This window comes from Gavia stellata, chromosome 11 (assembly GCF_030936135.1).
Source record: "Gavia stellata isolate bGavSte3 chromosome 11, bGavSte3.hap2, whole genome shotgun sequence".
Lineage (NCBI taxonomy): Eukaryota > Metazoa > Chordata > Aves > Gaviiformes > Gaviidae > Gavia > Gavia stellata.
The window spans coordinates 11,045,251-11,065,797 of NC_082604.1; the positions used below are offsets into that span (position 1 = coordinate 11,045,251).

The 20,547-nt window shown below is 41.3% G+C and overlaps 1 protein-coding gene across 1 annotated transcript in view; it reads left to right on the plus strand.

Moving 5' to 3' along the window:
• NYAP2 (neuronal tyrosine-phosphorylated phosphoinositide-3-kinase adaptor 2) overlaps positions 1-20,547 on the plus strand; it is a 136,562-nt gene that overhangs the window by 49,935 nt on the left and 66,080 nt on the right. The window contains exon 2 of the mRNA XM_059822923.1: positions 8,077-8,375. Coding sequence (XP_059678906.1) covers positions 8,077-8,375 — 299 coding nt within the window. The remainder of the gene's footprint in view (positions 1-8,076; positions 8,376-20,547) is intronic.

The following is a 20,547-nucleotide window of genomic DNA, read 5'->3' on the forward strand; positions in this document are numbered from 1 at the left end:
ACCTACTCACATGGCATATATAAAAGAAAACAGAGACACAAGCCAGCCTAGGGAATATATTTTGAACTGAGAGGTATGAATGACAATATTATCAGAAGAATTATGTGAATAACTGGAGTTCCAGGTCACTAGTTGAACAAAAAAATCTGTATGTTTTGTGCTGAAGTGAAATTTGTGAGGGGTTTTCCTCTAAAGTGAAATGTTCTTTCTGTTCACTGCCAGGTCAGGATAGAACTCCTTTTTCTTTGGGGCTGGAGACCATAGGAAGCATTTATTTAAAACCTTAATTTCCTTATATTTGAGCTTGGATTTTTAAAAGGAAAGTAGAGTCATGTTTGCTTGAAGGACTCGGAAGAGGATCTGTACAATCACTGTTTGAAATAAGCCTGAATCTGGAAAGGTTAGGCACAGCATAATATCTCCGCAGGCACAATGCACTTGGTTTACAAATCGCCATTCCTAGAGGTTCAGCACATTTCATTCGTCAAGGTTTAAACTTTTCTCAGCATCTGAGCTACGAAAAGACTTCTTTACCTTTTACAGATTTTTCTTCCATTACAACTCTTTGACTCAAAACAAAAGAAACATTTTATTACAAAAATCCACAAAAGTGATTTTATATGTTAATTTATTCCCATATCTCATTGAAATATTTACTTAGCCACAGTTGCTCAGGCAGACTGGAGTCTGTGCCATGTGGTTTTCCACTGAATGTGACAAAAACACAGCCTTGTTCTAGCTCCACCCATTTTTGACAGGATACAAAACCCCACTCCATTAATGCGAACATGCGTTTGCACTCAGTTTTAAACATTGCATATGGTTCATGTCTAATTCTAGGTGACTCTGAACATACGAGCTTTCATTTACTGGCTTTTAGCTGTGTATCTCCCATGCAAAATTAAAAGTATCTGTAGTCATATAACAGCAGAGCACTTTTCATTCCTGCCTGTTAAGTGTCCTCTGTATTCACAACTTACAAACCTTTCCATATGCATCAGTCACCAGTCGTACGTGGGGCTGGAGCACTGGAGACCCTATGCCCCAGATACAGCAGCAAGGGTTGGTCCTCTGAGGAAAGCAACATCAGGCCACTGTGGCTGTTCAGTCCAATGTACTTCTTGTTAGTCCCTGGTTTAAGAGACAGCCTACTAAAGATAGAAGGAATGCTAGTGGAAATAAGTAGTACTACCTGCGCTTCTGTTCAAACTCATGAAATACAGTTTTGTTAAGCTCTCTGTGGATCAGAAAGTTCCTTACTCCTCAGTTACTCTTTTCCAAGCTGTCTAGCTTATGTAAGATTTTTTGTAAAAATAGCATACATAGTTTTTATTTATCAATGTTTCTTATAAAGGGTTTTGGGTTCATTTTGGCTTTATTTTGTTTGGTTTTTTTTCCCCAAAACCCCAACTATAGCATTTTCAACCTTTTGCGTTATAAAACTAGTTGACTGTAGAGCGTAGCAGATCATCATTTGAAATTAGGTTATCTGGCATCTAACGGAAAACCTGCTGTGGACAGTCTTGGTTAGTTTTGCTTTTATCATTCATTGTGCACTGCATAGGAATTACAGCTGTTTTTGGTTGCTCACCAGGGACGCAGTTAATCTTGCAGTACAGCCACAACACGTGGTGGTTCAGTTTGATCTGGAGAATCTTCTGTGTGCAACATTCAGTCTTGTTGTGGATGGCAGGAGCCAGGCTCTCAATAGCAGCACAGAGTGCTGTTGGGGATCTGTTACATGTATAGGTGGGTTTGAAGAAATTATTTCCTGGAAGTAATCTAGTGTCAGACAATGTGGGCACACTTCTGCAAGTGGTATTGCTTAGAACAGATTTATAAGTGACAAGCAATTTCTGCAAGGCTTCCTAGTTATCCCAGTGCGATAATGCAGGTACACAAAGAGGGAGTGTCAGCTCATTGCATGTTTGCAGGATCAAACCCTGGGCCTGTGGGTTTGACAGGAGTGATAAAAGAATAAATTTTATTTTATAGCACTAATGTATTCTGTGTCCTGAGAGGCCTGACTTCTTAAGCAGCACTTGATCTCCTACCTCAAAAATAGAGGCATATGGCAGAGCTAAGATGCTTGATGTTCACGGACATGTGAGTTGCTCACTTTAGATAGTCCTCTAGGTGCACAAAATTACTCTAAATTTGACCTTTGTCATGATTAATTTACACTTTAGCCTGTATCTAAAAGGATGGTAGTATTATCCTCTGGATCTTGATGTAAGATCATCGTGAGTCATTTGGAGTCTTTCAGAAAAGTAATGTGGAAAAAAATCATGCATGTATATTCCTTGGGAATAAGGATAGGGACCTCTTCAGTGCAATTTAAAAAAAAAAAACAAAACTAGAAATATGTGTAATTTGTTTGTATGTTTAATTTCTGTAATAAAAATGGTGTCGATTTGTGTAAAACCATACTTACAGTGCAGTTCCTGAATCTATGATTGTGATTCTGCCCTCCTTTCTTCAGTATTACATTTCATGGTCTGCTGAAATCATGTTTAGGGGATAAAAATAGTATATCTTCTGGTTTTTGGCATCCAACCTCTAATTTACAAATATAATTTATGCTAATCTTGAAAGTGCTTCTCAGATACAAAGTAAAATGTGTCATCCTTAGTATATGTGTGTATAATTTATTCTGATGGGAAATAGACATTTCAAAGCCATTTCAGCCCTTCATACTCAGAACATTTGATATAAGCAGAGGAGCTGGGTGTTCATTGCTGTAAGAGTAAGGAAGTGGTTAAAATAACAGCAGCTATTCTCTTAACCCAAAAAAGATAGATGCACCAAGGGATGACCTGCTGTTTGCTCAGACAAGCCAGCTCATATACAGTCCTTGAGTTAAGTATTTTTATTCCTTTTGTATTTTTGCTGATGATTAGTCATTTTTATGATGGACTTCTAAAAATCTTCCTACATCATAACAGTTAATTTTTTGTGACTTCTATTTTTGTCAGTCTCTGACTCAGATGGCTTCCCTGATGGATTAGATGCATGTCATGTGGGGGGAGTACTGCATGGGCTTGCAGCTCCTCAGAGCTGTCCACGTGCATTGTTTGCCCTGTAATTCATAGTTCTCCCCACTCCTGCAGAGACTCCCAGCTTAGTTTCTGCCAGGTAACAAACCTGTATCTGTGACTGAGTCTTCCTCAAGTACAAGAGGAGTGAGCAGCTGCTATTGAAATGGCTTCTCTTGGTTGTCTGGAATTTCAACACTCAGAGAAGGATGGTGACTTGCTGTGGTCCCAGGCTGGTGTGTCTCACAGCAAAGAAATGGCACAATACCTTCAAAGGTGCCATGTCGCCAGTAGACTACATACCCCTTCCTCCTGCTTAGGAGGTCAAGTCTCATAATCAGGTGTAGTTCCCCTTTTGAACTTATGGATAAAAAGTCAGAAAATCTCATGTAAAGGAGCACAGGAAGAAAAGTAGAAACCATACAAAGATGGGGAGAACTACCAAGTGGTTCTTGGTGCCTGAGGCATGAAACTAATCCATTGTAAGTCTGAACTGATAAGAGAATTTCTGGATGAATAGCAAGAACAAGGGTAGATAGGTGACTGAGAAGAAAATGTAGCTCTAGGGTATTCTGACTTTATGGGACTTGGATATTCCCAAGGATTCTCCTCCTCCATACAACTGCACTGAGGGATTTAATATTCCACATTGTTTATAGTTAAAGTAGTAACACCAAGAAAACAAAAGTTTTCACACAACTACTGATTTGTTTTCCAGGAATTAATTCAGTTTCTGCCTGGACCAAGTAATGAAAGTTCACAGCAAATTAAAACTGTTATTTGCAATGCTAAGTAGGAACAATGCAAATTAAAAAGACCACACCGTTTGAGGCAGGCAGTCTCTGGATACTTTGCCATGTATTTTTCAGCAATGTGATGAGAAATTATTTTTCTTAGTTTTCTGACTTAACACTTGAAAATATGTTCCTAGTCAATAGGAACATTATGACTCATGACAAAGCAAAGTGGAAATGACCTTGCCCTTGCTCTGTCCATTTAGAGTATTTTCTGTGTTCATTTTTAATGTTTAGCCTTCCTCTATAACTTGCCCTCTTGTGATAAGGGTGTAATAAAATGAATAATATAAAAGACTTTCCCCTCTGTAGTTATTCAAACATGTAAACATTTACGTTATTCCATGCTGTAGTTTGGTCAATGCTCCAGTATCTCCTTTACAATAGAGCAGGCAGAGCACAATAAGCTGAGCTGTAATGTGTCCAGGACTAGGACAATTACAGCTTATGTGCAGGTGGGAACAGCAAGGATGGTTTTATGCTAGCCCAGTTCTGACTTCAGAAATCTCAGCTAACAGGTAAAACCTGTATTGGAGGGTATGACAAGACTCATTGGATCCATCCGCTGGAGCTCTTGTTTGTGTTTTAGAAATTAAACCTGAAATCCATTATTGCTGATTTAAGGCAGATCCAACCATTTTGGTATTCATTGTAATGATTCAATTCCAGGACTGTGTGTAAGAGGAGGAGGGATGGGAAGCTCTCTTACCTTCCAGTACACCCAAGGAGGGAGAGTGTAATCTGGCAGCACTCAGTGGTCTACATTGGACTGGTTAGTTAGGCTTTGGAGAGGCCCTGTAAAATGTTTTTGAAAGGAGAGCTGCTTCAGAACACTCTTCTTAAGGGTGTCTGGAGCCAACCTCACTGCACTGCCCTTTTTTCCATCTACTGCGGCGTCAGCCGCCAGACCTAGGAAAATGCTGAAGTGCGTTTTCAGCACAAAGTCAGCTTTGCTGTAAGCGTGTAACGTGAGTGATAGTATGATTAATTTCGTTATTATATAATTCATGTCTCTCTTTGTAGACAAATGTTTGTGTTTTTAATGCTTATTGGAATGCTGTACATAATTTTTTGTCAGAGAAGCAGTTGAACCTGGCCAAGTTCAAACTGAAACTTCCAAGAGGAATAATCCAAATCTGTATTTCCATATATATTAATAAACTGTGTAATACTTGCAGTAACTCACATAATAGAGTTTAGAAATGAGATAGAACTCATTATCAGTACAATGAGGAGCACAGGCTCTTTGCTGTCAGAAATAATGAAGTGAGATCTACACAATTATTTTCCCTCAGTGTCTCTGTGGTCATTTATGTATGCAGCAAGGTGCTTGCAAATCTTTCTTGGCCCATTGTGCTGTAGTGGGACAGACACCAGCCCCAGCCAACTCCTGTGGTTACAAGCAGGAGGAGTATGCAAATAAATCCTTTAATTCTGTCTGGTTTCATGATGCAACATCAGGAGCACTGTGCATTGCAAAGCTGTGTTGCACAGGTCCAAATGGAGCTTCAGCATGCTGCTGCCTGAGGGTGGGGGATGCCAGGTTTGAAATCTGCCGTCCTGCTTTTGTGTTTGTGCTCTGGGTATGAGTCTGGAGTGACTCCTTTCTCTTTGCACCACGGTGAATTTCAGTCAGTCAGTATTACGGAAATGTCAAGCTATGCTAGGAAACACCCGCTGCCTGATGCTCAGGAATCACTACCAGCATAAGGAGCAAGTTTAAGCCTTTTTCTGATCCTGGTAGGTGACCAGGGTCCAGGACCAGTAATTAGAGGCTAGTCGTCTTCAGCTTGGGGTTTATAGTGCCTAACCATCAGCTGAAGATTGGCTCCTACACTCAGAGAGAAATGGAGTCTCTTTTAAACATGGCTGAAAAGAGGGAAATGGTGTCCTGCTGTTTTTGTCTAGTAGCTGAGCAGAGAGTGTAGAAAAGCAAGACCAGATCTACTTCAGCCTTGAAGCAGAACAGCAAGGTCTGTTCCCATCTGTACCTGCAACCTCTCTCTGACTTGGCTATAGGCTGTTTATTCTGGAGTAAGTGTAGGAAGTAGGTGAGATAGGTTTTCATTCGTGATGTTGAAAGGAATTCAGTAAAAAATGAAAAAAATATGGGAAGGGAAGGAAAAAGAAAGGACATGATTTAATTGTTTAATGAGGTAGTGCATTTAAACATTGGACTTAAATTTTGAAAGCTTTTATTTTTGGAATACAAGATGCAGCAGTTTGGCAAAAAAACATGCTTCGTATAAACATTCTGTGTATTCTTAGGAAAAGGGTGAAACCTGTCACCTCAGTGGAATTTGTGCAAGTCCATGCAGTTCAGAATCTGCCCTATAGTGTGTGGTTTAAACACCTCCACACAGCAGTGAAGTAAATGCACTGATTAAATAGTGTAACCTGATAAGAATTTTAATGTCAGAGGCATGGCGAACTGAAATTTTGTTTGCTAAATGTGATTTATCCAGTGGACTTAAGGAAGGAAGCAGACTCCCCACCTGCGTTCTTCAGCATGTTTGGATCGTAATCTTCTTTAAATAATGTGACAGGCCCTTTTTGCAATCCAACGTCAGAGGATTATATTATTTTTAGAACGATTTATGAAAGATTAGTAGAGGCATAGTTAATCATTTAAATTAGCTACAGGTTTTTTTATTAATCTTCAAATTAATGAGTTCTACCTTTTGATCTTTCTGGCTGCAAATCCCTCTGGAATTGATGCCAATTAGGATTCGGTAATAACTTGGTTATGAACATGGACCAGTGTGTGCATATGTGTGGCATGCCTGTGTGCACGTGTGCGTGTACATACGCGGGTAAGTGTCAGTGCCCCTGGAGAATGGTGCATGTTCAGTTAGACCTGTTCAGTTGTCACCAGTTTGGAAAGTGGACCTCTCCACTAGTGGAAATTAAATAAAAATGCAAGGACAGTAGTAAGCAAACGAAGGTTCTGCTTTAGCATGCACAGAGTTGTGCGTTGCACAGTGCCAATCTGATGCTTTTAGGACAATTAGATACAGCTTATGTATTACGTACGATGAAGATGGGGACAGTATCAGGGAATTAAGTGATCTTACTCACCCTTCACATGAACGGTTGAGAAATGTCTTTTAAAGAAGGAAATGTGTTCCAGCACCAAATAAACTGCACCAGCCCAAGACAACATTGGATAGGAAACTTACAGAGGAGCAAACTGACCCTGCTTAGAGCTTCACTCTGTGTGAAGGGGAAACAGGAGGTAATTAGGGCTTTCTAGGACTTCAGAGTTCTCATACTGATATTGCTACATGCCCACAGTGATACCGTTTCAAACCTCTGTGCAAACAGGCCCATGTTGACCTGTGCGTGTTCCTGAGTTTCTTTGCATAGTCACTGAATTGCTTTAATTGCAATATGCTGTAGGTTTACAGTATAAGCATCAGTAAGAGCTGTTTTTCAGAACTGATAGGCATGCATGAGTATAGCAGGAATAATACCAGGTTCTCAGTCCTGCCATCCACAGTACAATGTAGTACTTAGTATGATGGCACTTGTTTCAACTGAGCTTTCCTTCTTCTATACCTCTGTTTCTGAATGGTTGGAGCTTATTGTCTTCCTGGTGTCCCACAGCCCATTGCCTTTTCATCTCCTACACTAGTATCTTACTAGTCTGATGCTGCTCACGTTGCAGCTTCATGTGGATTTCATGAGATGTTAATGTTCACTTTCCTATATCCAAGTGATTTTTAGGGCATTTCTTTCTCTTACCATTCTTTAATCTGAAGGGAAATGATTGATTGGACCCCAAGAGCCTTGTATCCCAAGGTACATGAGTGTCTGTAGTCAAAGATGAGTGCAGGGGAGTGCGGATCAATACATGTTGCATTTCTAAAGCAGTATCCTTTGCCCTAATCGCAGTCTCTTGTCTTCCTGAAAGCTCAGATCTGATTTCCAACGTTTGAAATCTGTTCTATAGACAATTTCTAGTCACAGTGCTATGAAACCTGAACAAAAGCTTTTCTCAATTTCTTCTTGTAAAAGTTTGAGTGAGTGCATAGCGGTTTATCTACGTTTCAGTTGTTGGCAACTTACATTGAAAAATAGACTACTCTATTCTAGGAGTCATCTTGTTTTAGGAAAAGAAAAGAGCATTGCTTGTTTCCAAATTCAAAAGTACAATCTGCTCATCACAGGCAGAACTGAGACCCTGGTTCCAGGTACAGTTCAGGCAAAGGTGGATCATTTACTTATATGCCTATTTTCTCTTACAGCATAGGTGGAGAAGTAGTGAGAGGAAATGAAGGAAGCTATGTGGGGAAACATTTCCGCATGGGATTTATGACAATGCCTGCTCCTCAGGACAGACTGCCACATCCTTGCTCCAGTGGCTTCACCGTGAGATCCCAGTCTCTTCATTCTGTTGGAGGAACCGATGATGAAAGTAGCAGCTCTCGTAAGCAGCCTCCTCCAAAACCTAAGCGAGACCCCAACACCAAACTGAGCACCTCATCTGAAACAGTCAACACTGGAACAACAAGTAAAAGTGGGAAACTACCGGACAGGACTGAAGGTAAACACTATAATTCTTTGGAAAAAAGGTTTCTGGTGACCCAGTGTTAAGATTATGCAGTTGATAATCTTGCATTTAAGAATTACCTGTATGTTTCCCCATCTGTGTAACAGTGCCAGCACAGGTATCCTAGATCACTGTTCTCCAAATTTTGGACCAGTGGGTAATTGCCAACCTTTGACATTTCTCACAGAACCATACCACTTATATGGCCTGGTTATGTGCTGGGGAATGAGTTGAATTTATTCAAAATGAAGGGAAAAAGAGATTTCTATCAGAGGTGATGTAGGACAATGTTATCTGCACGCCAGCCAAGGACTACTCACCACATCACTAGCAATGTGCAAACCACAGCTTTGGAAAGGGTCCTCCTCAACAAAGAAGTGAGGGACAGAAATTATTAAAAAGATTACTGCGTGACCCTGAAACTGTATAGCAAGGAAATATCATCCAACAGTAAAAATTGTACCTGAGATGACATAATGTATTGTCCAAAGCTTCCGTTTGCCTATGAGTCTACATTTTCTCTTCCCATTCCTCCCAGTTACATTTCAGCTAAAGCAGCATTCAGAAGAAAATAAACAAATGTGTTGAATAAGGACATTGTTTCCTTACTCTGAACTACTAGAGATGAGCTAACGCTATAGGGATCTTCTCCTTCCTTTCTTCCATGCTGGAAATGCATTTTCTGCAGCAGTAGGACCAGCTGTACTCCCTGCTAGGAGAGATCAGGATGACTCTGCTTCACAGCGTGAACTGTAAGAAGGAACCCTTAGGGACAAATGGTTTTGATCAGTGCTGGTCTTTCCCACTGCTATGTTACATATCAGTTTTGACATCCTACGCACTATGTTGTACTCTTAGTGCGTATCTCTTTTGCTTGTTGTTGTGGGCAGAAATACTTGTTAGTTACATTCATGCTACAACCCCTTTTAAGCAAATCTGATTTTAAAAAGTCATTCGTGATAACAAAGATGCAAAAGAATGTATCATTCAACTGGTGGCACGTATGTCTAAGATTGCGAGGTTGAACACAAACACAAAAAAACTGTAGATTTATTTATTTATGTTGTTGGTAGTTATTTTGCATATGATGTTCACCGTTACTTCCATAGCTTGTCCTCTACAGTGATCATTACATCAACGCCACTGAACAGACTAACATGACAAATCCAAGCATTAAGTAGCTGCCCTTAATAAAGGCAGTTTACCACGATTTTACTGGACCAAAGCCTACATAGAAACCACAGATGCCACAGACAGGTTTAAAATCTCATGTCAGAAAGTTTTTGAAGTCTTTCATTTAATACAAAAAGAGAATACATGACAAAAACTTCTTGGTCTGATATGCTCTGAGGTGAGAGGCAGGAGCTCTTAAGTTACTCAAATGTTCTTTTATAAAATATTACATTTAAAAATATTTTTATAAATCTCTAATATATATTAGCACTCTTTCTTCCTGAGTCGGCACAACCACAATTACCAAGGCTAAATGAAGGGGTTTTTCAGACAGGGCAGTAAGATAGGCTCTAATGTTTTCTAACTTGTTTAATGAATATTTCTGCAAGTGTGCATTGAGTCACACAGTATATTGTGCTCTTCGGTATACCTGACCTTGGCGTTTTCTCTAGGATGATTAGGAACAAGGTCTGTTTTACATCTATCCCCCAGCCTTCGTCCTCCTTTACTGAGAAGCAAGAGACTTTGACAGCCTTAAAGTGTCCAGAGAAGGGCAACAAAGCTGGTGAGGGGTCTGGAGCACAAGTCTTATGAGGAGCAGCTGAGGGAACTGGGGTTGTTCAGTCTGGAGAAGAGGAGGCTCAGGGGAGACCTCATTGCTCTCTACAGTTACCTGAAAGGGGGTTGCAGAGAGGTGGGTGTTGGTCTCTTCTCCCTAGTGAGCAGCGACAGAACAAGAGGAAATGGCCTCAAGTTGTGCCAGGGGAGGTTCAGGCTGGATATTAGAAAAAATTTCTTCACTTGAAAGGGTTGTCAAGCATTGGAACAGGCTGCCCAGGGAGGTGGTGGAGTCACCATCACTGGAGGTGTTCAAGGAACGTGTGGACGTGGCATTGTGGGACATGGTTTAGTGGGCATGGTATTGGATTGATCGTTGGGCTTGATGATCTTACAGGTCTTTTCCAACCATAGTGATACTGTGGTTCTGTGAAAGTAGCAGTAATAATAATGATGGTGGTAACTGAAATCTCACAGAAGTTATGGCAGACTCCTTAAGCAGTCTGTGTCTTCATGAAACTAGACCTTTTTCAGCATTAGTATTATGGAAAGTTCTGAAAATTTTTATTCCTTTCCCTCATCTCCTCCTGCCATCTGATAGCTAACACGAAGGATGTAATATGGGTCATGTCCTTTATGACAGATTTCAAAGTTTGAAATCGATTGACATTTCTGTTTCCAAGGCCTCCTTTCCACTTTGTTTCCTCCCACTCTGCGCAGGTTGAGCTTGATCTATCCCATCACATGATGGTTATCAGTGGCACACGTGGTATTGTAGCAGTGTTTACTTTGGATAATCTGTATGACAATGGTACTACTACACCATAGTATGAAGTATTACAGAGCGCCTTGGATTCATTATTATAATCAAGAGCTGAATATTCATAGCAAGATCTCTGGAAAGAACTGGTGAATGAGTAATACTCCATCACTAGCATAAAAGGTAATACCTAAACGTTACCTTTTAGTGTGACTAAATGTCTTCATGGAATATTGAGAATGTCTATGATACTTAACATATTGACCTGTATTATATTCATTCTGCTGGTTTATATGTAGTGCAGCAATGGGCACTTTTAGACTATCATGAAGAAGTTCTTGGAGATTTTGAATTGACAGAATCCTTTAAACATACCGTTGTTTTTGTGTGTTCAGAATATCTGCCCTGTTTGTATGTGTCTGGTTTTATATGTGCCAGACTTAGAGGGATTTCACCAGAGTTTGATATGTAGAAAGTAAGATCAGATTGTAGGGGTTTTTTTGAAGTAAGCAGTCAAATTTTGAAGTCTGAGGTACACTCAAGGGGAGGTACAGTATGGTGTTTGGATGAACAGACTGGATTTCTAAAATGCTTAGCTGTCACCAGGAGACACTTTGTTATCCCTGTGCACCCCAAGGAGGCATGTTCGTTCTAATGAAAGAATTTTCACAGTCATCATCTGGCTAGCATAGGAATGTTTATATAAACACTGTGGTCATACACTGATGAGGACATCTAAAGATGAGCAGAACCAGATGAAAGTCAAAGTTCATTATCTGCAGTATTGATTTGATACAAATATTAAACCAGCTTTGTCCCAGAATATGAAATTAGTACTGTTGTTCTACAGTTAATTCCCAGCAAATTTAGTATCTGAAATTTTGCCTAGCTCAAAGAAACCTGTGAAGCTGTGATTCTGCCAGTCTGGTTTTTATGTGCAAGTGGTTAAGTTTTTCCCTATCTAGTAGTTCTCATTCTAGTAACAGTCTTTGAATTCAAGAAATTGTGAACCAGTATCTTTCCAATTTCAGGTGACATAGACCATAGGATACAATATTGATGTTCTCCTAGGGAGGTCTTTGGAAGCTCAAGTCCAAGAACACACAAGTTTAACTTTCAGTCACTGTTGTCCATATTGTACCCAAATACTTGTATATGCATGTGTCATGCATTTGCATGTACTTGTGGTATTTGCAGGCTGAATGGCTACAGATTTTTCCAGGAACTATGGAAAACAGTGATGAAAACCCCTATTGTTTCTCCATCAACTATTGTGGAATCTCTACAAAGGAGTTGTCACAAAATTGTTCCCAGCTCATTTTTTTTATGGCAATGCAGAATAATTCAGACTATAATGTCTATTGTCTGACCCTGTGGCTACTTTGAAAAGGAATTTGCTACATTTCCTAGGCAACCGGGGACAGCCTCACCACTCATTTTTATTAAACATGTTTACTTTTTGCTTTTTGATAATGATCCAGTTTATACAAACAAAAGCAGTTACTGATGGTAACTTTTATTCTTTTTATGATCATGGTAAAGTAAAAATATTGAATCCATCCCATCATAATAACTACCATAACATTAGATTATGCTTTTAATACGAGTCTGACTTTACTGCAGAAGTAAGTGGCAGAAGAAATTTGGTCATGAGCTTGAAAGACCTTTTCCTCCTGAAGCACAAATAGCATCAGTAACAGCCACACCGGCTCTGTACACTTTTCCTGTAAGTGCTCTTGCTTCCAAATTTGTAAGAGTGTGAGAATCTTCTTTTAAGTTGTGATGACACGCATTAACCCTGTCTCATTGTGTAACAGTGTGATAACACTTCAGTTTGTGTGTTTCATCCTAGTCTGCCTTGGCTCTGCCTGAAAGAGCACTCTCCAGCCTGAAGGCCTCATTCTCCTTAACTTTTGTTGCTGTCTTTCCACACTTTTGTGTCCCTTCTTATGTTCCAATATTCCTTTTTTACTCTTCCGGGTACCTCTCATATGCAGCCACTGAACGCCTTCCACCCAATGCATTTCTCCTCCATGACAGATTTCTAGGAAGTTATTTTTAAAAATGTAGGTTGTCTTTTCTGCAGAGTTTTCAAACTCTGGTAGGAACAGCAATCAAATGTAGCTGTGCCCCATACATCACACATTGGAAGTGAGACGTGGACTGAAAAGGGTAATTTTAAATAACATTTCAGCATGGAAGGCATATCTAATCTTGATCCTGAAAGTCTCTTTATTGAGAAAATGCGGGAGTTTAATTAATCGATGTGCTTTCAGTGCCCAATCTTACAGAAAAAGAAATTAATAAAACAGTATAATTGGTGAATGTAACCACCCTCAAGCAGTGTTTTTGGATACGATCACTGTATGTCCGCAAGAAAGGTTTACAGATCTACTGCAGTGCAAACATAAATGAAGAGGTGTAAGTGAGTTGCATTTTGAAAGTTAACTTTTTGTTAAAATTCTGTTTAGTAATATGGATGATGACTACATTATATAAATATATGCACATACTATATATATGATATAATTTATGTATACATAATATACACATTTATCTATAATGAAAATGCAAGTTGTGTGTGCTTGCATGTACATACAAACATGTGCACACCAATGCAAATTAAAACTCAGAGTAGCATTTCCAAAATGCTGTTCATGGTTGTAATTCTGCTCCTGCCAGAGGCCTACGGGAAGTTTAGGTCTGATACGTGAAAATGCTTGCAGGGATCCTGACCTCTCAAACCCACTCAATTTGTCTAGTGTTTTCCTTTTGAGTGTCGTGTGTGGAAGAAGGTATCCTTCTTGCTGCTTCCTAAGCCCATGCAGTGGAAGCCTCTCTCTATTCCTCAGCAATCTCTAAAGGTGGGCAACTTGAAAGGAAAATTTTCCTCTGGAGAAAAGCAATTACAGTAACTGTAAGTGGGGTTGCAGTCCAGCTGGTCTCTCTCATGAATCTAGTTTTCTGTCAGCTAGACTGGTAACTCTGCATTGTAAACTTGAACTTTTGCTGCTCTCATTAAACAGAACTTGGATTAAAGGGATTTAGCACTTTATCTGTTTTTGCGTGGTGCTGGTTTCCTTTTATTTCCTACCTTAGTGAATAATGTATTTAACCTGAACTTTGAAACAGCGTCCGCTGCAGTAACCATGTCATGTCCTTCCTTATAGCCAGATCTTATTCCCACAACTTGTCATCCATGCCTACTAAAGGAAGAAATATCACTGATGAGCCCTATTGAGACTAAAGGGACTGACAGATGAGTTCTGGTGGGTATAGCTATGGGCAGTTTAAGATGCTACTGTTTCTGGGCTATCTGCTTGGCCTGCCAGATGTGACAACCTGGTGCTGACATAGCAGAATGCAATATTTTAGGGACGAGTCTTTCAGACACTTCTGCACCACCCTGCTGCTGGGCAGGAGCTGTGGCGGGGGAGTGGGGCAGGCAGGTCTGGTGAGAGGCATTCTCCAGCAAAGTCTGTCAGAGACTCGTGTGGACGACTCTTGTAACATGCTCCCTCTTAACGAGGGCCAGTTGTCACTGTGGCCCACGAAGCTGCTGCGGTGCTGGGGTGTGGGTCTGAGAACAGGGGAAGGGCAGGCTGTGTGGCTGCCTGAGGCCCGGCCTCCAAGGCGTCCTCCCAGGGTGTGGGCTTCTCAGCCGGGTGCTCAGCTGGAGCCCCTGTCTGTCATTGTGCCTGAGAGGCCTGAGTGCTTGCATATTGTGCACTGTGTGTTTTTTAGCTTGTTTTCCTCTTTCCTACAGCCTGCTCTGTATTTTAAGCACAGCATTTTGACCCATGAGCTGCAGCTTAGTGTTCACATTAACTATATACATGTATAGATATAACGCAAGCCGGTATTCAGCCATGTGTGAAGGAAAACAGATGCTGCTTTACATACCTTAATCTGATTCTTTCTCTCAGTGCTGGATTACCCATTATATTTTACACTGTAATGTGTCTCTTGCAGACTGTGAGGCTTGAGAGGGCTTACCTTGAAACTGCACACATTGGGAGAAGGCAGCTGGCAATGATTGAGGGAAGAGTCAAATCCAGCATCAGAAAACACATGCCCTCTTGTCAGTAGAGTGAGGTGGAGTTGGCTCTTAACTACCATACATGACTCCAGAGAACTGCCCTGCATGTCCAGGTGGCATGGGGATGGATACGGTGCCTTCAGCAGCACTAGAGCAATGCAGTCTCTACTAGAAACCTAGCACTTCTTTCCCTTTGTTCAGCTCTGCATCTCGGCAGCCTCCTTGCTGCCGCAGTGATTAAAAGGCTGGAGGGCAGCGCTGGCCTGACTTTGCTGTGGGACTGTTCCCAGCAGTACCTCTGCTCTGTGTTTGACCCATTTCGTTGCTGAAGCAGCTTGTTCCAACTGACCTGCGCTCTAGCAGGAAGGACACGGCAAAGATTTCAGTCCATTCTCTAGCATTTAATAGCTTAGAGATTTTCAAAGGCTTTGCTTTTTGGGAGGGGGGTAGTTTTTCAGTGTTTTGGGGTTTGGTTTTCTTTGCTTTTGCTGAGATTTCAGTTTGCCCCTCCCTGCAGCAAGTTGGTTTTCAGATTGCAGCTCCCACAGCTGGGTTACTTTCCTGTGCGTACCACCTCCTCCAGCCCTTCATCTTTTAAGGTCTGTTTTCTGGTCCCTCAGATCAGGGTGGGCAAGGGGGAAGGAAGGAATGAAAGCAGCAGTTCTTATAGCTGTTATAATAGCTTTCTGTGAAGAGCAATGAACACAATGTGATTTTTGGAGGGATTTATAAACAAGTTTTGAAGCCACAGAGGGAGTATGTTCTTACCCTCAAGGCACATATGCATACTCATTAACGTTAATGGAAGCTGCAAGCATTGAACAGAAAATAGACCACGCAGTGGTAAAAGACACGAAGATCTAGTTTCCCACTTGGGAATTGCATTGTGCCCAAGACTTGGCAGTTGGTACTTCAGCTATGTTGTGCTAGTCTGTCCTGTGTACTTAGTGTCTTTTTTTTTTTTCTTTTTAATTTAACAAAGTTACTTTATATATTCCTTATCTCTCTTTTCACATTAGGATGTTGCTCATTTGCTGAGAGGCACTGCACCTGTGTAAAAGAAGCACAAAATTAAATGTGCAGCCCCCCTGCAGTACAGATATCTCTCTGCTCTCAAGGGTGATGGAAGCCGTGATGTTCTTTATAATGGAAAAGCCTTAATAATGCGAGTTCAGGGAGCATTGTGCTGATTTACCAGATTGACTGCAAATGCAGCCAGTCCAGGAGGAGGCTGCCTGCCCTAAGATGAGGCTAGTAAGCCCTGCTAAACACTTGTGATTCCTGCTGAGCATGTGGGCTTTTCTGCAGTGTACCCCAGTGCTCCAGGGCTCAGGAGAGTTTATAAGCCTGGTTGCAACCTCAGGCCCAAACTGTGCTTGTGAATTCACACCATGCTGCCCCAGAATTGGCAAATCATCTAGGTCCTCAAAGCAGTGTTGGGTATAACACAGACATGCTGAGTAGGAGACTTTCTCCAGGCTGCTGCCACCCTGAGGTCTGCTGACTGTAAACGGTTACTGTAGTCCCCGGACAGCCAACAAGGCAAGGAAATGTGAGACACTTATTCCTGCAGTCAGCTGGGATCTGGGAGAGAGTATTAGCACAGGTTTCACATCGTATGAAAATTACTAGGCTGCTTTTAGAGTCAACCCAGCCCTGGAAGTACTTCAGCTGTGCTCTTGAGGTGTCTGAATCAATAATCTTTACCCGAAAGACCACAATGAAGAGAGAGTCTCTGAAGAAAGCTATCATGTGGGTGTTCTTGTCCACTGCATGGTTAATTTGCAACCTCGATAGACAGCCCCTATGTAACTGGAAGGTTATAGTGTCAATAAATCCATTCATTATCATCAGGTCACTGTATGTCAAGCCTGGAATACTGCTAGAAAAAATTGTAAGTCATCATATTTGTGGCTGTATTTGATTTTTTTAATTTTGTTTATACCTCAGGGAACCACAATACTGGGCCTTCTCAGCATTTCCACCTATCAGCTGAAATACTATGAAACACTATATTCTTGCATTATTTTGCATCACTGAATGGCTCTGAAATCAGGGCCAGGTAATCCTCTTGCCTCATTTTGACAGCCCTTCAGAATTTGCTAAGTAAAACAAAATGCCCATGAAACTACACAAATAACAATTTTGTATTACTTGTACTACACTTCTATTTTCCATACTGCCTTTGTCATTGTCTGTTAAAGACATTGCGGACAAATGAGTAAGGGCTTGAGGGATCAGACTGAAATCCTAAAGTACCTGTTTACTCTCAGAGCTGGTCTGTGATAATAGAGGTGTCTGGCAAAACTCGTTTGGAATTAAAGGAGAAAACACAAAACAGCTGCACTTTTTATTCCATAGCAAATACACTGGATTTCCACCTCTTCATCCTTCCTTATTTTTAACTGGTGCCCTAATTCTGTTCTCACTTAAACAATCAAATGAGACAAATCCTCATGGAGTGAAGCATGACTGAGCTCTCAAAGCATTTCCTGCCAAGAGGTCGATACTGAGGGGGCCAAGCACCCTACACTCACATCAGCTTTACTGGGAATGCACAGTGCTTAGCAGAATCACATCCCAAGAGATTTAAGTCTGGCTCCAGGTGAGATCCTGTCATGGCTATCCTCTGTTTCATTGGTAAATTTTTTTCTAATGACTGTTTGAATATAGTAGTCTTGGTTGGTGCACTGGTTTGCTGCTTTCATCTCTTCCACTTGGCTTAATGCTGGATGACATCAAGCAACATATGCCTGACATGCTACAACTGTGTTTGGCACTTCATGCTTTTCAATTCGTACGTGTGCACACTGAGCTGTGTTGGGGTAACGTGCACAGCAGTGACAGCTCAACAGAGCACAGCTTCCTTTTTGCAGTACCATCAACTTGCCTGGAGGTCACAGTGTACCAGCCTGGGCTTTTCATAGATACACAAGGGGGAAAAAAAAAAACCACCAAGCACACACAAATTTTTGTGCTGATTGTAGTGACCATAACTTAGGACTGTTGGCATGTCAAACAAGAAGCACATCCCCCAAAGTCCAGTGTGATTTGCAGCTGGCTGCTGGTTCAGGGTGTGGGAGGCTTAGATGTGGGAAGCAAAAAGCTGGAGCATGGTATACTTGACATCATCAAGAGGCATAGCTTAATATCCATTTCCAGCACAGTGGTATTAATACTTGCCATGGCTTTCATCATTTCTCTGAGATAATCATGAATAATACTCTGCCTTCAAATTCACAACCAGCTTGCATGTAACGATTGAATAATTCTAGCTCCTTTTACGCTTAGTAGTAAAACAAAACCAGTACTGCAAGTACAGGACTCTCTGAGCATAAACATGCCTGGAAAAACTCAACTCTGTGCTGGGAGCAGTATAACCTTTGGGTTGTTGGCCCTAACAGTGCTTTGTGGGATGAGGAAGATTTTCCCCTCCATGCATGACTGCAAAGGGACCTGTCTCCCATTTCCTCTTGGTAGAATACTGAAGGATGGCTTGGCTATAAATCTTGCCTTAGGATCAGTGTGATGATGCCACAAGTCTCCTCAATTGGGAAAGTTTTGATGGGGTTAGGTTTTTGCTTACGACAATGGAAGTCTCTTAATACTTGGATTTTGGTGAGTAAGATGGTGAGTAACCCTTTAATTAAAAGAAAAAAGAAAAAAAAAAAAAGCCACAACCAAAAAAAGCAAATACACAGATGTGCACCAAGCACAAGCTTGGAGCTATACCACTAGTGTGGATTCAAAAACTTGATATGTCTAGTCTGTTTATTTTCTTAAATATGAGTTTTTGCAAACAAAAGCATGGAAGCTCAAGGTATTCTATGGTTTTGAATTATTTTTTATTTTCTGTTAAAAATGAGATTTTTACAGCTGTTTTGGATAAATATCTGCAGTGACTAATTGCCATAAGATCCCAGTCCTGCAAATACACGCTTGCATGTGAATTAAGTGTTATGCCAAATGGAGACTTCTGTAAATAATACTATCTCCCAGTGGTGTAAGTGGAGGAACAGGGCTCTTCACAGCTCTGCCACTGGCTCAGATGACCTTGAGCATTTCACTTGGCTCCCAGTGTCCCAGATTCCTCCTTTATAAAATAGAGATTGGATCAAGGGCTTCGTTTTGTGAGGTAGTTTTCAATCAACTTATGATCAGAGTATTTCTACTCACAGTCAAAACTTGGGCTAATGGGACATGTGTGAGTGCTTTTGTGAACAGCACTGTGGAAAGAGGCTTTTGAGCGGGGAAGGGAATGCGTGAAAAAGACTGTCCTTGCTTAATGTGAAATCCACACATCTGGCAGAGTTTCATTTGTGAAGTCAGGGCAGTCACTGTGGAAACAAGGACTTCAAGCAGCTTCTCAGCATAGGAACTGCTCAAGTTCCCTTTCCCAACCTCCTGTTGGTATCACTGATGCTGCAGTGCATGAATAAGGATGGCAAAATTTGGGCTGCGATTGTGGTCCAGCCCTGTGAACTGCTGAATGCCATTGGTTTACAGCACAGACAGCCCCAGGAGATGGTCGGTAACAACCCCCCTCAGAGCTTAGGCTGTGCTGTGCTGTACTGTACTAGAGGCTGTGCCTCAGTGTTATGGATGAATTCCTGCAAAGAGATTTGCTTCCGAGCAACAGCAAAACGAAGCAAGCTGTAAACACTGGCTTATAGCTATAGCTTCTGGTTTCCTGTGGTGGTGTAACTGCTCAAAGCATGGGTGCATCCCTATGTCCTAGTGATAGTGGGAGTAGATGCTAGTTCAGTCTTCACGGGGAACTTCAAAAGCTGCAAGAGAGGATAAAAAGGAACGTTTCTTGCAATGAAAAGTTGCTTAGCAAAGGAAAGGGTAAGATACGTTATCTGAGAAAACTGACTGGGATAACAGTTTCAGCAATCACTGGCTTTTCAGTGGCAAAACCAGCACTGGCTTGTCCCTACACTCATGCCATTGCATTCTGCGCTTAGCTGAACCATTAGGGCTGGCTTAGGGGCTGTGCTGTAAGGTTGGACGGGTCCAAATTATAAATAAAGGGAAGGAGAAGGGAAGGGGAAAAAGGGGAAGTGAAGAGGAGCGGAGTGCTGTGTGTGTGCTCACTGCAAACACAGCGTGGCAGAGACAAGGGGAAATAATAACTTAATTCATTCATGTAAAGAGCTTTTGGGAGCAAATTATGATCTTTGCTCTCTCTCCAGTCATACTCTGGTAGTTGATGCCTGCTTCTTCCCTTAGATATTGGGTAAGATCTTTTAGCCTGTGATACTGCTCTTGCTTTAATTGCCTTTCATTTACCTCAGCTTTCCAAACATTTTTGCTAGAGAGCTCTGCTTTTCCTCATTATTCCATCTTCTGTCTTCTGCTTCTTGGTCTTTTTTCCCTTTTTTGCAGGGTGCTAGTTTTTAATCAAGTCTCTTTCTTGTTCCCACTAGTTCTGCCTGTGAGTTGAACTGAACAGGTTCTGCAGTCGTGGGTGAGGTAGGAACAGCTTCTGGCAGCAATTCCTCTGTTCCTTTTTGTGCTCTATCTTCGTCTTTTCATCCTCTGTCTCACTTCTCAGGTGGCACAATGAGGTTAAGCCTGGCATTTGAAAGAGGAGAGGGCTCTCCCTAAGCTTGTCTGGAACTGTGTACAACACT